General features: G+C 46.2%; 7 protein-coding genes and 2 non-coding genes across 9 annotated transcripts; 5 read left to right on the top strand and 4 right to left on the bottom strand.

Annotated features, from left to right (window-relative positions):
• Positions 1-7065: 7065 nt before the first annotated feature.
• On the top strand, positions 7066-9462 carry EDB93DRAFT_1186700 (uncharacterized protein). The gene is made up of 9 exons (XM_041450830.1): positions 7066-7114; positions 7176-7245; positions 7295-7727; positions 7784-7795; positions 7850-8259; positions 8306-8454; positions 8522-8733; positions 8799-8974; positions 9076-9462. Exons 3-9 carry the CDS (start codon positions 7538-7540, stop codon positions 9184-9186), a joined length of 1260 nt encoding a protein of 419 aa, XP_041301059.1. The 5' UTR covers positions 7066-7114; positions 7176-7245; positions 7295-7537; the 3' UTR covers positions 9187-9462.
• A 90-nt stretch (positions 9463-9552) lies between these two features.
• EDB93DRAFT_t116 lies at positions 9553-9645 on the bottom strand. Its single transcript has one exon. It is a non-coding gene; the product is annotated as a tRNA-Thr (tRNA).
• Positions 9646-10051: 406 nt separating this feature from the next.
• EDB93DRAFT_1096508 (uncharacterized protein) lies at positions 10052-11369 on the top strand (the record flags this gene model as incomplete). The annotated part of the gene is made up of 8 exons (XM_041446790.1): positions 10052-10189; positions 10254-10420; positions 10469-10504; positions 10556-10629; positions 10683-10876; positions 10925-11068; positions 11120-11209; positions 11262-11369. 8 exons carry the CDS (start codon positions 10052-10054, stop codon positions 11367-11369), a joined length of 951 nt encoding a protein of 316 aa, XP_041301058.1.
• A 1516-nt stretch (positions 11370-12885) lies between these two features.
• EDB93DRAFT_1096487 (uncharacterized protein) lies at positions 12886-13407 on the bottom strand (the record flags this gene model as incomplete). The annotated part of the gene is made up of 2 exons (XM_041446788.1): positions 12886-13028; positions 13110-13407. Coding segments are annotated over 2 exons (441 nt in total), but the record flags the coding sequence as incomplete, so codon positions are not given.
• A 69-nt stretch (positions 13408-13476) lies between these two features.
• EDB93DRAFT_t117 lies at positions 13477-13548 on the top strand. The gene has a single exon. It is a non-coding gene; the product is annotated as a tRNA-Met (tRNA).
• A 255-nt stretch (positions 13549-13803) lies between these two features.
• Positions 13804-15013, bottom strand: EDB93DRAFT_1186678 (uncharacterized protein). Its single transcript, XM_041450829.1, has 5 exons — positions 14899-15013; positions 14742-14847; positions 14471-14686; positions 14313-14417; positions 13804-14261 (listed from the first exon to the last, which is right to left on the bottom strand). Exons 1-5 carry the CDS (start codon positions 14982-14984, stop codon positions 14169-14171), a joined length of 606 nt encoding a protein of 201 aa, XP_041301056.1. The 5' UTR covers positions 14985-15013; the 3' UTR covers positions 13804-14168.
• Positions 15014-15042: 29 nt separating this feature from the next.
• Positions 15043-18029, top strand: EDB93DRAFT_202330 (uncharacterized protein). The gene is made up of 15 exons (XM_041455683.1): positions 15043-15323; positions 15373-15711; positions 15760-15869; positions 15920-16068; positions 16120-16330; positions 16383-16414; positions 16469-16710; positions 16764-16962; positions 17008-17205; positions 17259-17303; positions 17352-17446; positions 17495-17707; positions 17758-17778; positions 17833-17847; positions 17900-18029. The coding sequence occupies exons 1-15, from the start codon at positions 15099-15101 to the stop codon at positions 17939-17941; spliced, it is 2136 nt and encodes a 711-aa protein (XP_041301055.1). The 5' UTR covers positions 15043-15098; the 3' UTR covers positions 17942-18029.
• EDB93DRAFT_202742 (putative methyltransferase-domain-containing protein) lies at positions 17896-19604 on the bottom strand. The gene is made up of 5 exons (XM_041455685.1): positions 18974-19604; positions 18790-18922; positions 18647-18739; positions 18447-18597; positions 17896-18396 (listed from the first exon to the last, which is right to left on the bottom strand). The coding sequence occupies exons 1-5, from the start codon at positions 19475-19477 to the stop codon at positions 18117-18119; spliced, it is 1161 nt and encodes a 386-aa protein (XP_041301054.1). The 5' UTR covers positions 19478-19604; the 3' UTR covers positions 17896-18116.
• On the top strand, positions 19601-21262 carry EDB93DRAFT_1186666 (uncharacterized protein). Its single transcript, XM_041450828.1, has 6 exons — positions 19601-19886; positions 19951-20115; positions 20168-20489; positions 20541-20642; positions 20693-21029; positions 21087-21262. The coding sequence occupies exons 1-6, from the start codon at positions 19650-19652 to the stop codon at positions 21214-21216; spliced, it is 1293 nt and encodes a 430-aa protein (XP_041301053.1). The 5' UTR covers positions 19601-19649; the 3' UTR covers positions 21217-21262.
• Positions 21263-21285: the final 23 nt, after the last annotated feature.

Genomic DNA, 21285 nt, shown 5'->3' with positions numbered 1-21285 from the left:
TGACAGCTTTCCTTCTCTGTCATCTTGTCCCACATTGTCTCGAATTCTGCTGACCAAGCTTCAAAGGTTATTGGTTTGGTGTCAAGTTCAATGACATATTTCTGCGCCCATTTAGCGGCAGATCCTTTGAGGAAAGACAGGGCAGTTGTAATTTTCTGCCTGTCTGTGATCAGTGGCCACTGTGACATATATAATGCCAATTGAGTAGCGTAGACTTCTACGGAGATCGAATCTTTGTCTCCAGTAAATTCTGTGGGTTTCGACAATTTGACTTGCGAAGTGTTTGGGCTTTGAGCGAATCTTTCTAGCTTCTTCTTCAGTTCCTCTATCTGTGAGTTTTGGGTCCTGAGTTGAAGCTCTTGTGTTGCATTCTGTGCTCGAAGCGTGTTGTTGTGGTTAAGGAGTTCTTGTGTCCTTACGTACAGTTCATGTGTTGCCATGGTGATGGCATTCTGTACATAGTTGGTGAATTCCACCGGCATAGCTATGCCTTGTGGTTGTGGTCCCTGAGGCCCTTGTTCTTGGGGTTCTTGGGGGTTCTCAGGTCCCATTTCTGTTTCATTGACTTCAGCCATAGTGCCAGGTGCGTTCTGGAATCCGATTCACTAATGACTGTTGAAGAGCGGGTCGTAACGGCTCTTCCGGATAGGAAAGATGATGAAAGGGAGAGGGAAAAAGGATACGTAAATGGAAAGCTAAAGGGGTCCCCAGTACTAACTGGATCAACCTCGTCCTTTAGGGTCAAAGGGTTCTTTAGTCAACCCGACTGACACTTCCCTAATTACTAACTAGAAAGAGATATGTAAAACTATGCTTTGTTAAGTGGGAAAAACACTGTGTGCTTTGTGTGTGCTACTTCTCAGTCACCGAAAGGGTACAGGTCTAGGACAAGTTATCACTCTTCCAGCCGAAGCTTACAAGTGCAAGTCTCACTAGAATCCCGTATCTAAATCCTCGTGGTAATGATGGTAGGACTATCCACAGATGTGACAGTTCCACTAAACTTAACGAAAGGTTCTACGTGCGTGTGAAGAAAGATGTAGGTATGAAAGAAACTATAGTAATGTTGAGCAGGCAGGGTCTTGGGCCAGCACTCAAAGTTGTAGTGAGATGCCTAATGTCGTCAACACCTCCGTATACTGGCGGCTGCAATGTAAGGCAGGGCCTGGTATAGGACTACTAACTAATAAAGGCTATTCGTGAAAAGCTCAAGCGAGCAAAAGGATGGGTTTCAGAAAATGATCGCGGCTGTTTAGGCCGGGCAAAGGAAAATGTGTAATGGCTATCTAAGTGGTTTGTTGGCGAGCTGCTCAACAATCACCTAGAGAGAGATGGTAGATGCGAGCGGTATGCAAGAGTCGGAGTCTCCTATAGTTCAAACCTAATGTCACAACCCAAATAATGAATAAACGCTTGGGCAGAGACTAGGACTCGATCTAAGGTTATCGGACAAAGAGAGAGGAGCAAGTACGTCTTGGATTGCTACAGTTGTAGATACAAGAGGTTTGAACTAAAGAACTATCGACCAAGACATGCTACCTATATACAACTATTGAGACGGAGATTGAAACTGAGCTATAACTACTGACCAATCATAAAATAGAAAAGGGAATCGTACCATAGAACATCGTAGAATATTAAAGAAGTATCACGTGACCATATCTTATCTTATTGTATCTTATCTAATCTAATCACAATCAAAGAACTCGTCTTCTTCATCAGTCACATCGAAGACACGTGTCGTGGGTGCTAAGGGAATCTCTGAACTGGTAGACGCTTTCAGGGTAGGGTTAGGGTTTGTCTTAGGCGCTGTGTATTGACGCTTAGGAAGATTCAAGAAAGAATAATGGTTTGTTAAAGGTACTCGTGACAACGGGCAGACATAACTCCCCACTGTGAACATCGCTTTTTCAAGAGACTCAGTCTGATAATTCAAACATCAGAAGCTCTGTTTGAAGGTATGTTTAAGTAGCTATGACTCACAATATATTGAACTTGCTAGTCTCCTGGTGTGCCCAAAGACGAGAGATGATCTCTTGATTGCTGTAACCATTGGCAACATACTGCTCTACAAGTGGTCTTATGATTGCATCTGGAGCTGCAAAGTAATTAGCGCCAGTGTAATTGAGTTAACTGAACCCAGTTTCAAATGCACTTACAACTAACAACACCTCTCCCATTTTTGCCTTGTGGGTTGGGCATTAGAGCAAGCCTTGAAGCACCAGCCTGCGTCAGTGCTTCGATGAGAAGATATATTGATACAATGAACCACAGATTCACAACTTACAACCCCCTCTGGACCGCTGAGGAATTTAGATTGCCATTCTGCACAAAATCACTCTAGTAGAATATAACTACAGTCATTGACTGTCATTTGAGTTCAAAATTTTCAGATGTCTACCACAACACAACCTGACACAATCTCGAAAATCGCTTTCGGGGATGTCACAATAGATAGCTAATCTACTTTGAACAAAATTTTGAAGAACATCAAATGAGACGTTATTCCACAATGAAAAGTGTGTAAATCTTGGTGTTATCGGATGTTCACCATCATTTGAGTTCACCCAAAAAGGCAGATTTATTCCCTAGTCGCGCAGATTAATCTTCTTCCTCGCTATCATCTGACTCATCCTCTTCCTCATCAATGTGGGTGAGTGCTGGCTTTGGGAGTGGGGCCTCGAGTCTCCCAAGCTTCGGTTTGACATGTGTCATGTGTCGTCTCTCCAACTTTGCCTTTGCTCACTCTTCCTCCCACTGCCTCAACTCCTCCTTATATAATCATGTTCATGTTTATCGGATCTTGCTTATTTTGCTTCTGTGACGCTGATAAGATACTATTGAGACACTCTGCACCGGCAACATTCTGGCAACACACACACTCATCAGCTCCCTTGCGGAATAGAACAGTGATGTGCTTGAAGGTTGTTTGCTGGTATTTATTCAATTTACGAATCCTGATTCTAGTTGTTTTGCTTTCAGGGACGCATAATAGTGAAAATTTTGCAACAAAAGATACCATCGCACATTTGTTCGAGGTCTTTTATACCTATCATTACTGCCAATATGTAGTTAGGCACATAACTCATATGATAGAACAAAAATGTTACATGGGATAGTATCAAATTCGAGTGTCATACAAGGTAAACGCAAATGATGGTGAAAACTCAAATGACGGTCAATGACTGTAGGGATATACAGGAAGAAACAACATTACTGAAACCAAACAGCAATCGGACATTGAAAATCCGTGGGGCATCTGGGGAAGTCGAACTGTAACCAAACATCCACCATACTATCTCCTTCCGCGACGCGGTGACACCGCACCACCGTTCACAGTGGCCCATCACCCAATTCTCGTATGCACTCCACCAGCGCGAACTTTATCAGGGAAACATGATTTGCTATAGTGTGCTACACTGTAACACTGTAGCACAATTCACCCCGCTGATGAAGAGACCGTGACCCTGTCCTCCAGAATGAACTAAGCCCTCGAGCAAGCTCTCAAGAACCTGTTGAACAACCGAAATGTATCAAACCTCCGAGCCGCTTCGTCACGCGCACCCGCAGAAGATAAATCTTGACTCGAAAAAAAATTGTACGTTTGCACCAGCAGCTTCGGTACGAGTTCAAAATTCAACCTCCAACATTTATTAATATTGCTCTAAACTTTCTCCTCATGTTTAGCGCGTGCCGTAGTTTGACCCTTGTAGATTTAGACAGGCCAAATTAATCCTTCCAGCTCACTGCATCATCCCCCGAGGTCATCATGATGGCATCACCAATGGGCCAACAATTGAATACTACTGCCAGTAACAGCCATGGAATGTTATGCATATGACTTATCAAGTCCATCAAGGATGGTTCCAGCAAGCGCACACATGCATGTGCATATGCACAGCATCACGGTATCGTGCTAACAGTTGAATCGAATGACACTGACTGTCATTCCAAGCATTCTTTTGCCTTGCAAACTTGATATCATGCCCTTCAAGGCAAGGGTATTGTTCGAGCCCATCAAGCTTCACTGGTTCCCAGAGGTGTACAACTTCATGTTTGGCCCTTCATGGTACTAGGATGAAAAATAAGGCGACCTGCTCGATCGTTGATTCTGACTCATGTGGTGTAGTAGTTCTTGTTGCTGTCATCTTTAACATATTTTCGGGCTTGCTGGTTCAACAGCGTGAATGATTTTTTAGCTTCACGCCGGCGTCGTTTGACTCGCTGCTTGTGGCGAGGCCTATCTGCTGATGAAGCTATGGATTCATTGGCCTTTTCCGTTCCTCTGAGTTCAATGGTATGGCCAAAGTTTTTTCAATTAATATATCAATTTATTTGGTTCCAGAGTTTTGTTGCTCAGGTCAGCTGGATTCACTTAGGTTGCAACGACGGGTCAGTTCAACTAGGGCATGACATATGACATGATACTCCTGCTGGATGACGACGTGTATGTTTTGAGTTGTTGATAATGCTGGCTCCGTAGCTGGACATGTCTTTACGAAACCACGTCCGTGCGTCAAGTGACTTGAACGAAGGTCTTGCGGCAGCATTTTGTGCCAACCAAATGATTCTGCGTAGGACAAGCGTAACGGCGAGAAGGCCGGAGTCAAGTCCATGGCAGTCCGTCTTGGTCAGGGCATTCGTCCGACATTGATCCTATTGTGTGTGGCCTTTGGTGTATGCGTTTTGTATGTTGGGTACTTGAAAAGCTAGCATCTCCCATTCTACGTAATCAGTGTGATTGCGCCGACGGCTAACCAACATATTCGCATGCACTAAACTCGATGTTGCGTTGTATCGACGTTGTATTCTAGACAGGCCGTCATGCAGCAGCTTTGCTCTTCGCTGGATTGTAGACTAATTCAAACTCGCAAGCCCCTCAGCGTTTGAGCATGCACTTCCATCTCACTATTACCTCGAGGTTTTATTTGTTCGTACTTTGTTTCCCTATATTTCGTTGCATCAACCTGATGTCTGCACAGTTGAAGCACGAACATCCAGCGGCTCGGTAATGAGTAAATGTTCGTGGTAAAGACCAAAAACGACAAAGAGCTCTTGCATCCTTGCATCCGTGACAAACCGGATAGGTTTGATGTCTGCACTCTGCTGGCAATCTGCTGGAAAGACCCATGGGAGTGTCATTTGTTTCTTGTGGACTCTGAATTAGGCTACCATAGGGAACCCAGGGCACGTAAAAGCAAGCGGCATGCCCTCTTCAGGTACCTCACACGAATAATGCGTCTTTCCTTCGTTTGGCAGTTCTTCGGCGCCGTCTGCATTGCCGTCTTGTCTTTGCCTGCCAGTGCAGATGATAGTAGATGCCCCGATACTTACGACCCACCTTTTGTAGTGGATTTGAATGTTCAATGACACCCACTAACAGTGAGCATGAGTAGATTTCTGCGCAGAATTGACCTACTGACCTGCTTTGTAGGCCCGGGACCAACCTTTATATGTGTGTGAACCAGCAGAGTAGGATGCATTTGACCATGCTGACTGTCCTGGTATTTACAGAGAATGAGGCAATCTTGAGCAGCGCAAGTTGGAAGAACGAGTACCGCGAGTCGTCGAATACGGAGAGTTTGCTAGTAGTACGAAGCAAAGGTGAGAAATGTCCCAAAATTAGAACACCTGCCAAGACTTGATATCAGCATCAAACGGAATCCACAAGTTGCTTCCACTTGGCCGTCCGCGTCGAAAGTTTGTTTGACAGTTCGGATATCAACAAAATTCGAGTGTTGATGCGGCAGTGAAAATATTATTTTCGAGCAGTCGACCGTAGTACCCGCACCTAGTGTTGGTCCTTCTGAACTTTGAATAATTAAATAGTAGACCTCACAAGCGGAGCTATAGCACTTATTATACACTCCTAAGCCTCGGGACTGCAAGTGTTTACGTTACCGTTCAGCCCATTACACCGGTGACCAGGGTCTCACAACCCTACAGGTACAAACCAAAAAATTACGTGCGACTGACGACAGAACTTTCTTAGACCTGGCAGTGAACACCTGACAAAAAGGGCCGCCGCCGCTAACTCGCTAGGAGGACATTGAGGAGTACCTGTTTAAATGTCTCAGAAAAGGGTATTACAACAGCGAGCGAAACGGTACAGCCGCGAGCGCCGATACCGGACTCGGAGTAATACGACGAACCAGTGACCGCTCACTGGCACATCTGTCAAATTGAACCCTGAAGGAGTTTTAGCCGACTTGGACATTACGTCTCTTTAACGGCGCGATCGCTGCAGACGAGTTGTCGGCTGGTCTTTAGCGCTTGGCGCAGGTGCTTGTTGATCCGAAAGACCATCTCGGCAATTATGGAGCTGTCAACAGATGATGGATAGGTGCATGATCCGTAATATTATATTGTAAGGTGTAAGTTTGGACGCAGCGCTGACGAACGCGCGCAGGGGAGTGACCCTTTCCCGAGTCGTGTCTGGTTCTGACTATACATCAGAATACTCTGGTGCAAGGACGCGTGGGCTACCTTCGCCATGTAGTAGTCCACCGCATTCCTTGGGCCATCTGTCTCGTGCGTAACATTCATTTGTTAATCTTACTACACTGCTCATAGAATGATTGAATCAATCTAGCCCGGCTCGGCCTGAAGCCGGGTCGTGCACTTGTTTCTCCTTGACTTTGGTCCAAGGAAATAAATACACCTCCATGTGAGCAGACATACTAGGTCTGTAATCGTACAAGTTGTGCGACCCACGTACTTAACCGAAAAGCTGATCATCCAGATGATGATGACTGTTATAGTCCGGCCGATCACAACGACTCGACACCACCATTTCTCGTGGCACAGTCGCTTAGACTTTCGCTTCTGGCGGCCGCCTAAGTTCACCAGGAATATCCCAATCTTTAATTATGATTTGGCGTCGGTTTCAACTTAAGCTTGACAGGAATACCTTTTTGAACAAGACAAGCGAGTGTCGTCACGGTGATGAGTCTGAACTAGATCGTTTAAATAAGATTGCCGCGGCGCGGCATGTATCGGATGTAGCAAATGGGCGGCACCACGTACCTATGTACTTATAGTTCCGAAGTGGAATTAATTCATGTCGTTATTTTGTTCTTTGCCAATTGCAACAGAATTGTCAGACGAAATCAGTGTAAGCCTCGTCGACTATCTATCTTCCAGATATTCTCTTTCACTTTTGATACTCGAACCAGATATGATTTTGCTTTTGCTGAGACCATGAAACAACTTGAAGAGTTTCGAAGCAAGACAACCTCTGGTAGCGTGAGTGGCTGTTGTTCATTGTCTCGGATCAGCTAGTAATATTTGACAGGCTATAGAAATTCGAGTTTCACAAGTAGCTTTGTCTTCCACGAGTTTGAGTTACACTTTACACACGACAACATGTCATCTATTGATCTTCGCTGCCTGATCAAATCAAGTCACACCGGACCTTCATAATGCCATGTCTCAACGGTACTACATAATCTGCAGGAGAAAATCCTCCTGGTAACGAGTGCGATCACCTTCCTTCTGTTCTTCTTGATCACACCTTCTGCTGCTAGCCTTGCTGGTGATGCGGCGGCAATTCAATATGTTTATCAAGAATGTGACGCAGGGTTTTCCGACCATCACTGGCATACGATGGTTCAACCTTTCTGTTCTTGTCATCACACCAGCTCTTTCGTTGTACGGCTTGCTTTATGTTCCCATCCTTTGGAAGACTGTCGTTTGCACTACCCTCTATTACATTTATTCCATGCTTGGTAAGTGCTCTACGAAGACTGATTGCTTCTTCCGACTGCTGATCCTGCTCCATCAGGTATAACTGCTGGTGAGTGGTGGTGATAACTTTCATGGGATATCATTAGAACGTGTGTCGCTCCAGGGTACCATCGGCTTTGGTCACACAGGTCATATAACGCTTCGTTCCCCTTGCAGGTATTTCTTATCCTTGCAGGGGCGAGCGCAGTGCAAGGCTCATGCTATTGGTGGGCACGCCGGCACCGTTCTCATCACAGGCATACAGACACGGACCTTGATCCGTACAACTCAGAACGAGGCCTCCTCTGGACGCACATAGGATGGATTATTTTCAAGTCAGATTTGAAGCCCGGGCCAGCTGATATCTCTGACTTGAGCAAGGACCCTCTCGTACAATGGCAACACAGATGGTACTTTGTCATCCTGACTATTTTCGGGTACTTGCTTCCAATGGTCATCCCCGGCTTGTGGTGGGGAGACTGGAAAGGTGGATTTTTTTTCGTTGGTGCATTTCGTATGACTGCGTGTCATCATGTAAGTTCCGCGTTGTACATTCAAACAAAACTCAACTAGAACCCAGTGCACTTTTTGCATCAACTCCATTGCCCACTATCTCGGAACCACGCCGTACGATGACAAACATACTCCCCGCGATCATCTTTTGTCCGCTGTTCTTACTATGGGAGAAGGGTACCATAATTTTCACCATCAATTTCCCATGGACTACAGGTAGCAGTTGACATTCATTGCGCTGTTCAACGTCATTTACACAACTTGTGGCCTTTTTTTCCACCAGGAATGCATTCCGATGGTATCAATATGACCCTACCAAGTGGTTCATCAGTGTCTGTCACTATATCGGTCTTGCCTCCCATCTCCGCGTTTTCCCTAGTAACGAAATTGAAAAGGGCGCACTCACGATGAAGATCAAAGCTCTCAAGGACGTCCAGGACTCAATTGAATGGCCCGTACCTCCGCAAGAACTTCCTGTGGTTTCGTGGAAAACCTGTGAGTGACTCCGTGTTGGCACGCGCTCGATTGTTGCTAACCAATCTGCATCGCTTTGTAAATAGTCCAGGAAGAATCCCAGTCTCGGACCCTTCTCCTCATCTCAGGTTTTATCCACGACGTGTCAATGTTCCTTGATAACCATCCGGGAGGACCCGTTTTACTCACACGAAACTCTGGGAAAGACATGACAGCGTCATTCTTCGGCGGCGTCTATGCCCACTCTCACGCAGCACATAACGTGCGTATCTCGACACTGTTTGCTTATACAATGATCCTAACGACTAACTCCGATCCTCCGTTGACCGCTGTAAACTTACTCTCACCTGTTACGTCATCCAGCTCCTTGGGATGATGCGTGTGGGCATTCTAGCAGGTGGTGTAGAGGCGCCAGCAGAGCATGCCATCCCACCCAGTCAGCGACTGGTCATACGCGCTAACACCTCCCATTAATAAACAGCTGTTGACACAACTGTCTCGAGTGTTATTAGGTTTGGGAATGTGTGGGTTATGCCTCCTGTAGCTGGAATTGGAGACAGACATGAGGAGCAGTTTGATATAACAATGAGTTAAATTTCGAGTGTTCAAAATTTTGTAGGCATGTGGTTTTCCAAAATTTGTTTTAGGATGTCTTGAAAGCTGTTGCGTACCAGTGGTTTGCAGATTAGTAATTGAATGATAGACGTGTATCAATTTAGTAGTCTCCAGAATCCAATATAGTGAGTCACCTTGACAGTCAATATCTTGATTACACTATGTAACGCAAAGTCAAGGGAGGAATATTTAAAGATATTGAGGAAATGAGCAAGAAAAAACATTTGCCCACTGGCTGGATTGAACAACCGACCTCATCATCTCTCGGATCTCATGATCCGTTACAAGTGACGCGCTCTACCACTGAGCTAAGCGGGCTTGTATATCCGTCTCTTGTAATTGTACATAACGCGTTTGGTGTCAGTCACCGCGCCCAGACTTAAAGTGTGAGCTGGCGAGATTGCTGCCGGATGAAACAGACTGATGAACGACCTCATATTTGCAATGAGATAGATCATAGCTAGATGTGATGATGTGGGTATATGTATATTTCGAAACGCAACTATATCACAGAGTGGATATTATTTAATATCAATCCTTATATTATATTACTGGAGGGATGAGAACACGTTGCTCAGCTGGACGTGTGATGCCGATTACTTCCGAGGACTCAGGTTCGCATTAGGGTTACGGTTTCGGATACATAGTTTATAAGTAACGGCTGGCAGCTGCCATGCCATGGATATGTGTCAGTGGTACACTTCCAGAGAGACAACTTGAAGCAATGGGCAATGTTCTATCATTTGTCGCAGATGCAGTGCCTCCAAAGGCCACTTTCTCCGCTAATCAAATTCCAAACCTGACAGGAAAAGTAGTTATTGTGACTGGTGCCAACACGGGTATCGGGAAGGAGACTGCGAAGGTAAATTCGTGCTTTTCCATAATCTCAGAAGCTAAGGAAAGTTTGCGTTGACACGAATTCCAAGGTTCTACTTGCACATGGCGCGAAAGTTTACATCGCTGCTCGCAACCAGGCTGCTTCACAGGAGGCCATTCGTCAACTGAAGCAGGAGACCGGAAACGAGGCAGTATTCTTGAAACTTGACCTTGGAGATTTGAAGGCAATCAAGGCATCTGCTGAAGAGTTCCTGAGGTAAGAGAGGTGTTATTCAAGGATATGCCAGCTTCAAATTTTTGATAGCAAAGAGACACAGCTCCATGTCCTTCTGAATAACGCGTGAGATAGCTTTCTTACCTCGACCAGATCTGCGGTACTGAATATCACGAGTGGCATTATGGGACCGCCGATCGAGCTAGTGACTACAGATGGCTATGACCTCCAATTTGGAACGAACGTCCTTGGTGAGAAATTCGACACTGACACTAACTCACTGAGATGACTTGCTACTTTTCAGGCCACTATTACTTTACAAAGCTCCTGCTCCCCATTTTAACCTCGACGGCTAAAGCTACTCCCGACAGGAAAGTCCGCATTGTAAACGTCGCTTCCTGCGCCCATCTATTTGGAGGTCTCGATTTTAATACTTTCAAAGATGGCCCGGCTCGAAAGAAATGCTCAAAGGCCACCCTTTACAACCAAAGCAAATTCGTACAGCACTTCCGTTAATGTTGTAGAATCAAGCTGATCACGGTACAGGGAAATGTCGTGCTCGCTCTTGGATTGGCGAAGCGATATGGAGACCAGGGTATTATTTCAACGGCGCTGAATCCTGGCATTATCAATTCGGACCTGTTGCGTCATACTGGAACTCAATTTCCAAGTATTGTCAAGAAGATTCTAGTAATCCGCCAAGCCATCAAGTAATCTTTTTGACGCTAACGGGCTGGCCAGTTTAAGGCAGTACTATATGATGTGTCGCAAGGTGCCCTTACGCAGTTGTATGCTGCTACTTCGCCAGAAGCTGGTAGCTTGAATGGGAAGGTGAATCTCGGGATTAAACTTGTGGGATTTTGTGATGCTGAAACGCCTCTAGTATCTTGTGCCGTGGGCTCGCGTCAAACAACCCAGGCAGGAAACCCAAGACCCTCAACTCGGCAAGGCGCTGTGGGATTGGCTAGAGGAGCAAGTGAAGGATGTATGATTTGAAGATAAGCATATCTGAATTCCAAGTTGGGTAGCATCAACGGACATCATCTCGACATTTTGTAGTGTCTATTTGTCTACAACGGGTGAAAACAGGGATCAAGGAGCAACAAGAGAAGTAATGTATGCGGGTCTCAGCCTTCTTCATCGGAGGAAGAACCCAGTGGGATAAAACGCTTTGCACTGGAAGCAGTACGTCCAAGCTTGAAATTACATGTTGAGCCAATCGTGCGTGAAAACCTACTGGAACGCACCATAGACATCTGCGCGCGTCGATCACGCAAACTCATCGATGCAGACATGGAATCAACCGCACGTAATGACGGTACTGGAGGGTCAGGACGGACGGACGAGGTGAATGCCTGATTTGACGTAGCGAATGTGACTTGGCGCCGCGCCATTCCACCTGCAGAATGTTGAACCCGAGTTTTCAAAACAGATTGGGCTGGGGCCTGGGTTGGAGGCGGAGACAAAGACGATAACGGCGACGGCGGAATGGAGATACAACATTTTAGGGGCGAGCGAAGAACTTCTTCCAACTTGATAGTCTTCGGGATTGGTTGTGGATATATGGATGGAGCTGCAGGTGCTGATTCTGGCGTCTTCGTGCTATCTTGGTTGGCAGTTGGTAGGGCAAATTTGTCAGGCTGCGTAGCCGTCGTAGATATATTCGAACTAATTGGTGCAGTGGTTGATGCCAGGGGAATCGCCTCGTGTGCTCGAGCCGATGGAAGTGGATGTCTGCTCGGCTGAGGGGAAGAATGCGTCGTTTGGACAATCGTTGGAAATTTGGTTGCAGGACCGGAAGAAGACTCGGCAACAGGCTTTCGAAACTGTACAGTGGTGTGATTGACTAGAGGAGGCACTATCTCAGTGAGGGGCATCCTCGTTGTGCGTTTGGACCTTGGAGCTAAAGTGTAGCCACTACTAGTAGCAGAGCCACACGCGGGAGAAGTCGACCCCTCGGCGACTAGGGATTTGCGCAAATCCAAAGCGTGTTTTGCCGGAGAATTTGCTGTACGATGTCCCACGAGCTGAGCTGAGGTAGTAGATAATACGCTATCCAATCGCGGCCTCTTATGATCTATGCGAGGGCTACCCATCGCCAGGCCACCTGAATGTGGGTCGTCTTGATGTAACCGAGAGCTGGTGCGCTTGCGGGTGGGGCGATTCTCAGCGAGAGAGGGCATAACTGCTACAGCTGGACTGGAAACACTTAGTGTGCCGTTAGAAGGAGCGGATAGATTCAATAAAGTAAACTTCATGCTATCAATATCGCGGCTCAGATTTGAGATGCTGGACAGGACTTTATCGGCTATAAAAGTTTTGACCTGATCCGCATGCAAAGGGAAGGTTTGTACAAGTGGAAGAAGTGGAAGCACCGCGGTTAATATTGAATGCTGCTGGTCCTGTATGACTTGCATAGCATGATTCTGAGATTGAATGAGCTGTACAATCAGTCTGTCAGCAGAGTGTACTAGAGACAAAGCGGTCTTAGTAGTAAAAACAAGATGTACCATTTGGATCGCATCTATGCGCTTGTCTAGAGCTTGTATGCTGTTTTCCGCTGAAATTTGCGATTTCTGGATCAATTCGAGAGAAGATGCTTGCGATGGTGCACCAATGCAAGCCTTCAACTCGGTTTGCATTTTCTTTGCTAAAAAGAATGATGAGAAATTGAGAATATAGACCATCCAGTTTACAGGCGTTTCAAAGCATATGATCCAAATGCACTCACAACTATTCGAGATCTCGTCGAGCACGCGTTCTCGTTCAATCTCTGATATCCGGTTACAGTTTACCACCTCAGTCTTTGCATCCTTGACGTTTACGAGTAGGGTGTCCACTCTCGTGGAGAATTTTTCAAGGGTCGCCTGCATGTCGTGAATGAGCATTCGCATAGAGGTGTTGGTTCTGTCGACTGGTGCAACTGCAGGAATCATGGCTGTAGCGGTAAAGTCGCTGGACGCCGGGAGGTCCTTCTGGAGGAGATATGCCCATAGTGCATTAGGTGCTGTCTTGCGCTCGGTGCTCATGGTGTTACGGAGAGAGTATAATTTTGATCAAAAGAGATTAACGATGTCAATATGTACGAGTTGTATGTCAGCAGCATGACGCAGTGGAAGCGTGCAGGGCTCATAACCCTGAGGTCACTGGATCGAAACCAGTTGCTGCTAACTTTATTTTTCTGTCCACTTCGATCTGACTTCAATTTTGCACCACTTATTTAGACTCCTATAAGGCGCATGTATTTGGATTTTGGGTTCCCCTCTACTCTCCTGCTTTTGGAATATAACCAATGCATTCCGGACCTAATATAAACCACACGAAACGAGTGGATCGGTAATTTTCTATGAGATTTGCCATTAAATTTGACATGATTCAGCGATATACTACCATACTATAAAGGTGATACCACAAACTACCTGTCACTCGTGGCGGCCTTTCGCGGTCTCACCAATTGAACAGGGCGCTCTGTATGAAGTTTTTGCGAAAACCGTGCGGGCGCATCATAATGTCCTCGGGTGCCCAAAACAGCATTCCCTGGCCTATGACGCCTATACCAGTTGTTGCCATGGGTATATCAAATCCCATACCGCATTCTGAAGGAGATTATAACGTCGCGGTAGCGAATTATGCTTACAGCAAGAATGTAAGCAAGGTTTCCGCTCACTGGTGTAAGTCTCCTTGACATGTAATACTTACTAATACACTTTGTCGACGGTCTGTACAGCGGTAATCATCAACCAAAAAGGTGGGCCGCTACCATGTCCCTAAACTCATAACATGGTGCAATCTACGGTGGTTGTGCGAGGCCGACGTTCTCTGCTGATTCAAGAGCCCATACTCCTATTTCATCCTGCGGAAGTTGACTCCACTTTGCATAAACCTAGCATTTGTTAGAATGTTCAAACAATCTCAACGGAAAAAAATCACGCACTTCATCCAGGATATCCAATAACTCCACCATCTTAGCGTCTGCAGCACGCTGTTTTTGGTCATTATCCTTACATTGGGCATACAAAGCAACATTCTCTTCCTCAAGCTGCAATAAAGTCAGAAAATTGTAAATAATAACAACATTTGAGAGTTACCCACAGCCTGTAGTTCTGCTCGTATACGTTCTACTTCGGATTCCATCACCCGGACAGTACGTGCACGAACAGCAGCTCGCGGTGCGAGATTTTCTCTCCATACGTCCTTGCCATGTATTTCTCCACGTTGTTTTCGAGCTCTCGCTTCAGAGACGACGGCATGGAGAATGTTGATACTATCCCTTACATTAAACTCCTTGAACAAATTCTCACAGCTTTGCTGAGAGGCCGTCTCAGTAATCGCGCATTCCATAACGCTTAGACACGAGACTCACGTGTATTTGATCCTCCATATGCCTCGACACGGTGTTAAAGATACCCTCTGCACCATGTGGCTCTTCTTTGCACCAGAGTGTGAAACATTCCTGAAAATCTTCGTATCTACGCGACCGTTAGTCCAATCTACGCGTAAATATAAGCAGCTTTACTCGCGTCCATTTGTGTGCTGAGCGCGATATTGCAAGCTGGAGCGCTGAGTGAAAATGGGTCCACCGTTTGCTGTCTGGTGCTGTCTTCATCGCGGTCTAGGCTAACGTGTTAATGCATTTGGCACGTGATCAGTAGTGCAGTGCCATTCTCCCAAGTTCCTGCCAAGTGACCACTGGAATGTTGGATGTGTACTACCGACATCTATGGATCGCAATGACGAAACCGATGGGCAACCAGCGAGAATACCACAGCAGAGGAGCTCTGTTCCATCATTTCTGTTCCTAATATTCATGCTCTTCATACTCACAAATCATACTGGGGACGAATTTCTCGCTCGAAATCATTACCAGGATGCCCTTCAATCCCTCAACTACCAGTTGTCAAACTTCACTGGTTGGCTGAATGGGACAGAGTCTAACTTTACAATGGTACGTGCTCGGTTGCTTCTGGCTGCTGATAAATACCGAAGAAGCGCAGCCAGAAAGAAATGCCGCCGCCACCCCTCTTGTAGGGTCATTCATGTCCTTTGGGTCTCGTCTCAACCCACAGTGGGCATCTTATTTTTCAAATGTGACTGGATTTGCGCACGGCGAGATCGACTTCTTCAATATCACCCCTTCCAGCCTTGAACTTGAATCCGCAACCTATTCCTGGAGAACACACGCCGAGGCACTCATGGGCGACGCTAACATGACAAATCTCATCGGTCACTTCGGATCTTGGAATTGGACCGGCTCAGACAAAATTTCATGGAGTATAGTAGATAGAGCTCCAATCAGCGTCAAAGGTGTTACCGAGAAGATCGCCATGGTTCACGTGGGTTACTTTCATTACTTCATTTGATGAAAACTAAACCCCCCACAGGGCAGAATTGATGTCCGTCACCCTGCCACTTCCGACGATATGAAACTGGATTTTGAAGGCGTGCACTTCCTCGCAAATGGGTCAATATATGGCTTTGCTGAACCCACCGGGTGTGTCCTTAGCCATGACGTCCGGACGACAGAAACTGATATTGTATTAGTCGACATATAGACATACGCTACATCCCCGCATTCGTCCCAGAAGCTTTCCAGAATGATACTGCTCGGACGATAGAACCTGAATTAATGTCTAGAGTCAACAAGGTGAAAGATATGATTGATGCGGGTGTTATCGACCAGGATTCGACCAGTATGCCAAATCCAATTCCCATGTCTGTCTCACTTCTAACGGTGCTTGCAGATGGGGAGTCGCAAGGAGGTTGTGGTTTTAGCGTTTACGCGCAAATTGCGCCATCCGAGATACCCGCAAAGGATATGGAGGACCTTGAAGACGAATTACAGAAACCAACGGGAAGATGGACAGTGAACCGTCCGCCTCTCAAGCTTAATGGCGTGCTTTTGAGTCGAGAATGCGGCATTCTATATAACTTGCATGATGCGGAAGGATTAAGGTATGGTTTCAATGTTTCCTGTTTAGGGACCTAACTGAGTGTTTGTTTCAAGGTCTCAGTTGTTCTTCCGGAAGGTTGCCACATGTTAGGGTATTCCGTCTTGACTCAGTCAGTTTATTGATTCGTGTTTTTGGACAGATGCTGGTATCTCAGCTTTGGTGTACTTGGTGCAGTTACTACTGCTCTCTCGTCAAGTTGACCGAAGTCGTACTCCTGCTGGATTGTCTCGTGTATCTCTATGGACTTTCCTTACACAATCTATTGTGGACTCTGTCTCGTTTGCTGGGCATATCACTTTTGCCATCATTGCTAATGGGCGTCCTTCCTTATCGCTTGTGGCTCCGGCATTTGTCGCCTGCGTACTTTTTGCATTTGAATCTGTCAGTGAGCTTTCATTGTTCGATAGACTACACAAACTGAATTGGCTTCTCAGCAACACGCCATCCTCATTAATCAGGTTCAAGCCCCAGAGGATGCAGTGGCGCCACCCCCTCCCCGGCCAGTACAACAGGAACCATCACCATCTTCTCAAGCTGTGCCCACACCAACGACAGCTCCTCCTCGACCTACTGGCCCGACATTCTTAAGCTTATTGTTTCGACACATTCGCTCTGATCCCCAAGCACGGATATGTAGGTGTTTAGGTGTCCTCGTATTCAATTCTGACGTTCCTTTAGGGCTTGGAATGTTTTTCTTCCTAACATTCATCGTCCGAGTCATTGTGACTCCTTCGCTAGCGCTGGTATTTGTGGCGAGCATGTACTCTCTTTTCTGGTTGCCACAGATTGTTCGATCGGTGAAGAAAGGTAGGAGCAGTGCATTGACTGCTGAGTACTTGATTGGCACATCACTCTGCCGACTTTTCCATGCTCTTTGTGAGTACCAGTGCATTTGTTGACGATTTTGTTCAACATGTCTATATTTTCAGACTTCTTGGCATGTCCCAAGAATGTGCTAGATGTCGAGCCTCGCCGTAAGTACAGAATCTTAGATTAACCAGATTTGACTTATACTTTACTAGGTTGGATGTGGTATCTTGCGATGTTCATCTTCCTGCAAGTCTCCATTATACTGCTTCAGCAGCGGTTTGGACCGGCGTTTTTCCTTCCGAAACGAGTAGGTTGCGTTTTCAAGTCGTACAGATGTTTTTGCTGAAAATTGCAGTTTGCTCGTGCGCAAGTGCATGATTATCATCCAGCATTACCGCTTCCTGCCGCTGATCCAGAAGCGCCTGACGAATCTCTCGGGGACTGCGCTATTTGCATGGAGGCTATTCATACCGAAGACGAAAAGCAGCTAGAGCATGTTACTGGTGGATTGCTGCGAAATGTCGGAGCAAGGCGAAGCTACAGCCTTGCTCCTTGTCAACATCTATTTGTGAGTTCTTATCCTTTATATGCAAATCGCACGCTTATACTGTTGAGCAGCATACAGAGTGCCTGGAGAAGGTACGTTTATTGCTTCCCATCGGATTCTAGTTGCTAATCTCCTCTATCTACTAGTGGCTTGCTATCAAGGTAACCTTCCACATAACCGAATGAGCCTGCATATCGATTGATCTTTTTTTAGAATATTTGTCCCCACTGCCGCAGGCCCCTTCCGCCACTTTGACAGATCTGACATCCAAAGTATACCATCCATCATCAACACTATCTCAGCACTACATAGCTTGCATTGCTTGTATTGCATTTTGCTGTTAATTCTAGTCATCTGTACTTGTTCGCAAGCTAGTGCTTCATACCTCAACTACTTAATACTTCGCGGATCCTACTAATTTCGCTTCCGATTATGACATCGTAAGCTCACTGTCATTCACTGACACCGTCCCCACCCAAACCTCAACAGGTTTACCCTCCGCTCCAGGAATTTGTGCGACCTCCTCAAAATGTATACCGATCTTCTTTGTCATTTCCCAAAGAGTACGTTCTGCCACGTCTCGCTCTTTGTAACCAAGAATGATCAGTGGAGGTTTGGCTGGTGCGATACTCATTGAGAATATGATAAGCCTGGAGAGTGTTTCGATGAGTGAATAAAACGATGCAGCGTTATATGTAACATCTGCCATCCTAGTATGAAAGCTCAAAATATTCCCTGATGCAGGTTTATAGGCACTCACACGATCACATCGATGCCACTGACAAATGATGCCACCTGAGTGGATATGTCGGGTTCATTCCAATCGAGAGTAACGCCCTCAGGTACGTTTCCAGGGTGGTATAGAGAAAGATTCGAACTAATATTGCTCTGTAATAGAGGCTGAGCAGAGGCTGAACACCACGATCAGTGATTTTATTCGTTTACCTGGCACATGCTTACGCAAATCGGTGGTTATGATTTTTCCTGCTATGATAGGAGAATTAAAGCGTTGCAAAATACCAAGAACGATAGCGACTACGCCGGTCCCTGCGCCTACTCAGGGTTAGCACTGCGAGGGATATTACCTCGTTGAGAGCTCACACCTAGCTCGAGAACATCGCATTTGGAAGCGAAGAGTGTATTCTTCACCTTTGAAACTAGGGTGGCGTTGGGAACCATCGCAGAGTAAAGTTGAATTAACCAAGAGCTAAGGCCGATACCGCTGTCCCATATTTTCTGTTGGTCATTTCAGCCATCTGCAGCGAGGTAAGTTGATGTCTGACTTGCCTTGTCAAGGTCAAAGGAGGTTTGTTCAATGATGTGGAATATCACAGGTTGGTCTCTATTAATCGCAGTTAACGCATATGCTCTCTGGATCCGCTCCTGCTTTACAATATTGTTTGGGCGAGCGGAGAAAAAGATAGGATCGGAGAAGACGGGGAATGGTTGGCGCCCAAGATTTTCATCATTCAGGGAAAGTACCTGATCTTTTCGTGATGTCCCAGGGCTAAGGATAAGGCGCCAATACTCTCCATTACGGACATTTCGAGGGGGTGGGACGGGTATTTCCTTGTACATCGTAGATGCCTTCCAGCTCGTCAACTTGACGGGCTTTGTTATTACTGAGCTTGGCGTGGGCGAATGCAAGGACCACGAATAGAATATATCTTGAACATCTGTGTGATATTCTGTCCGTAGATCATTGGCGATTTGAGGGGTGATGAGGATGGGTTCACCGGATAAGGCAGCTTGGGTGGGGGGTGGCCGCAAGAATGAAATGTAGTAGAACATAATTCCTCTGACATAGGCCAGACGCTCGAGACGACTTGCCAAATGCTTGATGAGTCCAGGTGCTAGATTAGTAATGCCATGTCAGTAGGGTATGATCATATCATTAGCCTGAGTACTATGTGCCCGTCGCCCAATTTGGTTAAGACATTTTCTGTCCAACGCACACGTTAACATGTCTTGTACCACCAAAATCCTGAAGACGTCTCGTTATTTGCGGCCATGTATTCGTCCTCCCAGTCGCTCTTTTGTCCACTCTTTACCACGTAACCTTCCAAGGATAGGGCGGTTTACGTTGGAGAAATCATTCCAGAGCACACTGCCGACTTTTCGTGACCAAGTTGCCCGTTCAACTGAAGTAGAGTCTTTCAGCTCTCGATTTCCCCGGCCGACAATAAGGAATCAAGTTCTTGTTAGCAAACTTCATTTATTTTTCATCTGTTCATGCTTTAGCTAGCTGGCTTATGATTTCTCAGTTTTTTGTCGGCGGGTCTTTACTTGCGTATTCGATAGCCGCAAGCCAAACTGAAATCGACACCGAGTATTGGTCAAAACAACTGGTATCTGTCTCTCACAGATGGACTTTGCGACCCCCAACTACTGAAGAGATGAGAAAGGCTCAGTACCTAGAGCTTGGCAAGGTGCGTTTCACACTTTTCCGAAGTTCTTCATGATAAATTTCATCTTCTTCAGTATCTACAAACCCAAGTAAATCAACTCAAAGATACACTGGCGGAGTGGCCTCTTGCATTGCGTAACCTCGCTCTCTCCGTTTACGTTCAAGCTGCACAATCATACCTTGATGCCCCCGAAGGCAGAAGATTGTGCTGGTTAATTTGCGGCGTCAACACAGCTATATATCTCGTGTGGAAGATACCACGACTCGCGCCGTTCATGACCCGATCTTTCACTCACCACCCGTTGTCAGGACGCTCATATACTTTGCTAACGAGCATGTTTAGTCATAAATCCTTCATTCACTTATTGGCAAATTCGATGGCCCTAGCTAGCTTTGGTGCGCTAGACAGCTCTCTGGAGGGACATCCTAACATTTTCCCTCTTTAAGGCTCTGCCGCCACGCACTATTTTACCCTGGAGCAACTCAAACATGGTGAACATCAACAAGAAGCCACTGCTAAGTGGCATTTCCTTGCCTTCTTTATCTCTGGTATGACGCTTGTGTCAGTTTTCGTTGGTTGGTTTGCTCATCTTTCGAAGCCGGACTCTTCTCTGGTTTGGTCAGCCACACTGCTGCTTGCAAAGTTCTCTTTCCTCGCCTTATCAATCAGTTCACTACATCTGCAGTCATAAAAAACTCCCCAGCTGCTGCTGCAATATCTAGCACAGCTGTAAAGACTGCAACTGCTGCTCCACAAGAGATTTTACCGTCATTAGGCGCGTCTGGTGCCATTTACGCAGCTGTGACAGTTAGCGCACTAGCCTTTCCAGACGCTCAAGTCAGCCTCATTTTCCCTCCTTTCGTTTCGATACCGATTCAGGCGGGAGTTGGCGGTCTCGTCGTGCTTGACATGATTGGCATCGTACGCGGCTGGAGGTGGGTACACGAATGTTCATGAGAACATCGCTGACCTTGTTGATGCCTTTGAAACAGGATGTTTGATCATTATGCCCATCTTGGTGGTGCGGCGTTTGGTGCAATATATTATATGTACGGACCGCAGTGGTGGACCTTCATGAGGGGCGAGTATCAACAACTACACACTCCCCCATCGACATCTTAGATGGTGACATGTCCTAGGATCACTACTTAATCCACGCTCAGCCATTATTGACACTCGACAGCGCAACGA

The sequence above is a fragment of the Suillus bovinus genome (assembly GCF_016758785.1).
Source record: "Suillus bovinus strain UH-Sbo-P2 chromosome Unknown EDB93scaffold_148, whole genome shotgun sequence".
In the NCBI taxonomy this organism is placed as follows: domain Eukaryota; kingdom Fungi; phylum Basidiomycota; class Agaricomycetes; order Boletales; family Suillaceae; genus Suillus; species Suillus bovinus.
The sequence above is the reverse complement of the archived record's forward strand: the minus strand, read 5'-3'. Positions and strand labels throughout refer to the sequence as shown.